General features: G+C 45.6%; 1 protein-coding gene across 1 annotated transcript; it reads right to left on the bottom strand.

Moving 5' to 3' along the window:
• Positions 1 to 1,925: 1,925 nt before the first annotated feature.
• Positions 1,926 to 3,657, bottom strand: PRR9 (proline rich 9). The gene is made up of 2 exons (XM_043573432.1): positions 3,534 to 3,657; positions 1,926 to 3,064 (listed from the first exon to the last, which is right to left on the bottom strand). Exon 2 carries the CDS (start codon positions 3,042 to 3,044, stop codon positions 2,718 to 2,720), a length of 327 nt encoding a protein of 108 aa, XP_043429367.1. The 5' UTR covers positions 3,045 to 3,064; positions 3,534 to 3,657; the 3' UTR covers positions 1,926 to 2,717.
• Positions 3,658 to 5,138: the final 1,481 nt, after the last annotated feature.

The raw sequence follows: 5,138 nt of genomic DNA, 5'->3' as shown, positions 1-5,138 counted from the left end.
GTCTTCAAACTATGGCCTCCATTTTTGTTTTTTTCCTTAGTGATTACCAACTAGAACTTGTAAATCCAGACTCTCCTTGGTAATGTCCCTCTCCCTCTTTCTGAAAGCTTCAGCACAGATACAAAGAGGTGGGTCCTAGCTGTCCCATGTCCAGGTCTATGTCATTAGGGTCCTGACCCCAAAGTAACAGTGTGGGTAGGGCCTGGGTCAGAGCTCTGTGAGCATGAGAAAGGTGTGGTGGTTTTCATGGCAGAGTTTGATGAAGGCTTGCTTGTTCTCTCATGTATAATCTGTAGGGTTGTCTCCTTACCATCTACTGAGGCCTCTCATATAATCATAGAGCTGTCCTTTCTTTGATATTGCTGGGCTCTCTGCTTGTCAGCCCCATGCTTCCTCTTGACATCTTAGTGTCCCATCTTGGACTCCAATGGGTGCATGCCTTTAGTGTTGGAGGACAAAGACGTTTCTTGGTCTTCAGCTAGGCTGGAGAAGTGTCATGAACCTCCCTCAGCCCAGTCAGAGACGCTATTGCTAGGAAGGTTCTCTGGTGCCTCTTTGTAGGTTGTGGCTCTGAGGGAACACAGTCTTATTCCAAAGTTGGAAAATGGAAGAGAAAACTTATTCCAACCAAGTAGAGAGGCAAAAAAACCTGTGTGATTCAGGCATCTGGAGATGTTCAGGGACTTGGGATATCCAGGTTTTGGAGAGGCCCTCTGTCGATTGTGGAAAGAAGCTCTCTAGCCCTGCGCAGGGATGTTGCCTGTCTGTTCTCCAGCACCTGGCACAGCACGTGGCACTTGGTAGGTGGATGAATAAATGAATGAATGTGCAGACAGCTCCAGAAATCTTTCCTGTGTGCCATAGGCACTTCATGCAAGTAAGAGCTCTGTTCTGGAGTCAAGAAGGACTCCAGTTAGAATCTTGACTTCACCACTTACTTGCTTTGTGAGGCCAGACCAGTTCCCTAATAAAAGGGCCACACATGAACCCTGCTTCCAGGATTCCCTCTGAGAATGTGCACAGGGATCAGGGTCCATTTTTGACATCTGCAGACTCAGGCAGTCCTCAGGGCTTTGTGTTGCTGTTTGAAATCTTTCCCCAAGTTGCCCCATGACCCCTCATCTCTTGCCTTAGAAAATCTCTAAGATTAAGAGACCGGGTTGACTCCAGTGCTGCAAGACCCTCAGGTCAGCCAAGCAGCTCTCCATTGGGCACACCCCTATGGGCTGACTCAGAAGAGGGGCCTAGGAGGGTGAGTGAGGGGCTCCTTTAACTCTCAGGAGACTGGCCCTTGACATAAGGGTCCAAGTTAGACCTTGGGGCACCACTGAGGAAGCATCTATGTATTCTTTCATATGTCTTGCTTCTGCTGGACCCTTTCAGTAAGGGGAAGTGGACTACATGGGGCAGGGAGGTGACCTGGGCTGACTTGGCTCTTCTTAAAACTGGGATCGCAGGGCAATTTCTCTATCTCAGACTCTATCTCAGAGGCATGCTTAATTCTTGCTTCTGACAAGGATGCTATGTTTATAAGGTATCATGGATTCACTTGGGACCCCTTCTTCCATACAACTCTTCTCATCCCCATCTGAGACCTTTCTTCTGAAGGCAAGTATCAGAGAGGAGAGAACCCATAGGAGCAAGAATTCTGGACCTAAAGTTCTGAGGACAGGTCCCAGGCCCTGTTGGATTCTCCCAGGTGAAAAGTGTGTGTATAGATGAGCCCACAATGTGTTGTGGGGGAGGGTGGAGGAGTCCAGGTGATCCTCCGTCATGGAGCCTCTGTCAACATTGTTGTTCTATGCTTCTGTAAGGTCTCTTTCTCATTCCTACTCCAGATTGTCCATAAAAGGGGGAACAAAATCATCACAAGGATGGCCTGTGATTGGGTGGTGGGAAGGAAAGAGCACACATTAAGTCAGACATCAGCCTTGGGATCAGCTTTATTCTGTATTTTACCTTCACAAGGGAGAAGAAAGCAATGAAGCTGAAGAGAAGACTAGGCTGCACCACACAGACACAAATCACATGTCTAAAGAATGTACGTGAAATTACAGGGCCCAAAGCAGACCAGACATCAAGCACAAAGATCAACCGGATCCCAGACATCCTATCTCATCTGTCCTGTTTAGATTCAACCATTTACATATGTATTTTTTTTTTATTTTTAAAAGCAGAACTAACATTCCAATGTCCAATAATTTGCTGTTCCTTTTTAGAATGCAGAGACTAAATGATTCAATTTTTTATTTCTGTAGTACCACCAACCTCTTCTCTGTATTCATGGTGGTGGTTGTGGTGGTGGTGATCGTACAAGGTCCATCAAATTTCAGCTTTTTTTGAGGCTTGAGTGAGAGGCTGATACTCTGAGTGAGGAACGAAAGCATCCTTGGCTGTTACACACTCAAGGCTGGGTAAGTTTGTGCCCCAAGGGAGCTGAACTAGGCTTCTGTGGTCTCCCCTTATAACTGCACTATTCCTATGATGGCAACCTTCTATTAGACTGCTGTGAACAATACTTATTCACAAAGACTGATGAAATACAGAGAGAAATGTCTTCAGAGACAACAGACCCGGTCCTGGAATACTGAGGAAACCAGGAGGCAAGAACAAGGTGCACACAGAGGTATCCACAGGTGAAGGCTACCATAGCATGAGCTTGGGTTGGGTTTTCATCTGTTGGCCATCTTCTTGACCCCAGATGGCATTATGAGAAGTTACTTTCCCTTGCCAGGGGGCAAGCACTTCTCCTGGACTTTCTGTGGACAAACTTCCACACATTTTGTCTGAGATAGCTCCTGGCATGGCTCCACACACTGAGATGAGCATTGGTCTTGGCTTTGCTGTGGGCAACTTTCTTGGCATAATCCCTGGCACTGAGGAAGACAAACCTCCTGAACTTGCACTGGGCACTTCTCCTGGCAGGGGTCCTGGCATGGGGGAAGGCACACTTCCTCAGCATTTGCCTGGCACTGCTCTTGGGACTTTTGAAGACATGGAGGAGGCACACATGGCTGCTTGCACTGCTGTTCATTAAAGGACATCTTAAGGTAGGTAGCAGAACCTGAAACAAACACAAGATTTGAAATTAATTGCATTAACAGTATCAGGCTGGGAACTGAGAAATGAAGGGTTAGTAGAGGGAAATGGGGAGTAAATGATCACTAACCCTAATAACCTATTTGTTTGCTGTTTTTTATTCTTTTCTCTTTTCTATCCCTACGTCAGCTCCCTCTGACACCCATCTCCTAACTGGGAATATTCTCATAGCTCTTGTCTGGATACCCATAGCCCAATCCTACCTGACACCACAGTTCTACCAGAGGTTTTCCCTTCTCCTCTATTTGACAATTTCTTTTTGAAAATCAGATGCAGGATACTAAATGGAATACACAGGATGGAGTGGAAGGCCCAGGAAGTGGCAAACCACTAAAAATCAGTGGCAAGTATAAAGCCCAATGGAGGAAGAGAACAGCCTCCTTAAGGTGGAGCAGGAAGTGAGAGGGAGAGAGGGCACAGATATCTCCACTTACCTGTCTTCAACAAGACTCCACAAAGGATGTGGATTGCAGGGCCTGACAAGGTAGGGGCTTTTATATAGTGCCTGGTCCTGCCTCCTACAGAACTGACTGGTCACGTGGGACAATGTTCTAATTGTGGAGTCACCATAACGAGCTTCCTCTGAAATTGCCCACGGTTTGAGTCACTGCTTGGGAAGCCTGTTAATCAGCCTCCATGTGGGCCGCTGGGTCCTCACCAGACCTCAGCAGGGAGGGGCTCCTCTTAGATCTCTCTCATTAAAGGTAGCAGCAAAAGAATGTTCATAAAACGTTATCTCAGTCTGTTAAACTGGTATTGGGTTCCTTGTCTGTCCAAACTGGTTCAGGATGTGGTGAGAGATAAGATCCACCTTATTCATCTTGCTTTCATCAATGGGGAGATTTACGTCTAAGGCCTAGGGTCTGTCTGTGTCAAGGACATGTATGGCCTGTTTCGGACATTTCCTCTGGATACCTCTTCATTGGGCCTGGAAAGTCACACTTCCTGACCCAAAGAAGATGGGTTGTCTTGTGGTTCCAAGTGCACAAAGGCCCTACAGCCTCCTGAAGAGAGTGATTTTCCCTCATAGAAGGCTTGAGAGAAATTGGACTCATTTGTTACTTGTAGGGTGAAGGAGAAGAGGAAAAGGAGAAGACAGGTAATCTTCATCTTCTTAATTTTTATTTATGTCATTTCTAAAAGTGGATTTACAGAGTTTTCACAGTGACAAAGAAAACAGGATATGGCAAGGTTGGTCTGCCTCCTTGCCTTCTCAGAACTCAGGTCAATAAAAGCCAGGGGGATGAAAGGACAAGTGTAAAAGCAAACACACTCAGTTTTCTCTACATCCAAACCTCGGTGTGAGCTGCCACTTCTGTCTTGGGTGCCCTCTCTCTCTGTGACTTGTGAAACCCTAAGCATACTGCAAGGCTCAATTCAAGTCCACCCCCTTCCAAGAGCCTTTGCTGATTACTCTAAACCAGAAACAAATTTACCTCCTTCTGAACTCCCATACTGGTTATTGTTGGTGCTATTTATATGATATTTGCTATAGTTATTGGGAATCCTAGTTATTTAAATACAAGATCTTATTGCTACCTCAGTTGTAGGTTTCTAGAGGGTAGGGGCTAGAAAATGGAAGATTAATGACTATTAATGCAGTGAATGCATTAATTAAGGAATAATTAAGGTAAATGTAGGAGACAGCTGGAGTAGAGGAGGATCTCATGTATTAGAGGATGAAAAAAATTTTTTTTTATGAAAGAAGCCCCTAGAGCACAAAGTGGGGCCTTTTTCTTGTTTGCTAAAGTTGATAAAACCCCAGGGACTTAAAGATGATGGGCCCCTCTAACTTTAAGAAGTATGTTTAGGTCATTTCCTAAGAAAAAGTGTTTGGCTAAAATCAGAGTTTCCTTTAAAGGTTTATACAATTTTTGCATGCTTGATCCCCAAAATAGTTTTTAAAAGGTGAGCTGAGGAAGATCAGGTGACATTTTGGTCTTTAGGACTTGTGCAGAGAGGATTGATGTAGCACCAGCATGGGCCCCCTCAGTGTCCTGTAAGAGGCCCAGGGTGGGAGGGGTCGGAGGTAGGCCTAG

Source organism: Prionailurus bengalensis, chromosome C1 (genome assembly GCF_016509475.1).
Source record: "Prionailurus bengalensis isolate Pbe53 chromosome C1, Fcat_Pben_1.1_paternal_pri, whole genome shotgun sequence".
Lineage (NCBI taxonomy): Eukaryota > Metazoa > Chordata > Mammalia > Carnivora > Felidae > Prionailurus > Prionailurus bengalensis.
This window is presented reverse-complemented; position numbering and strand designations above follow the sequence as displayed.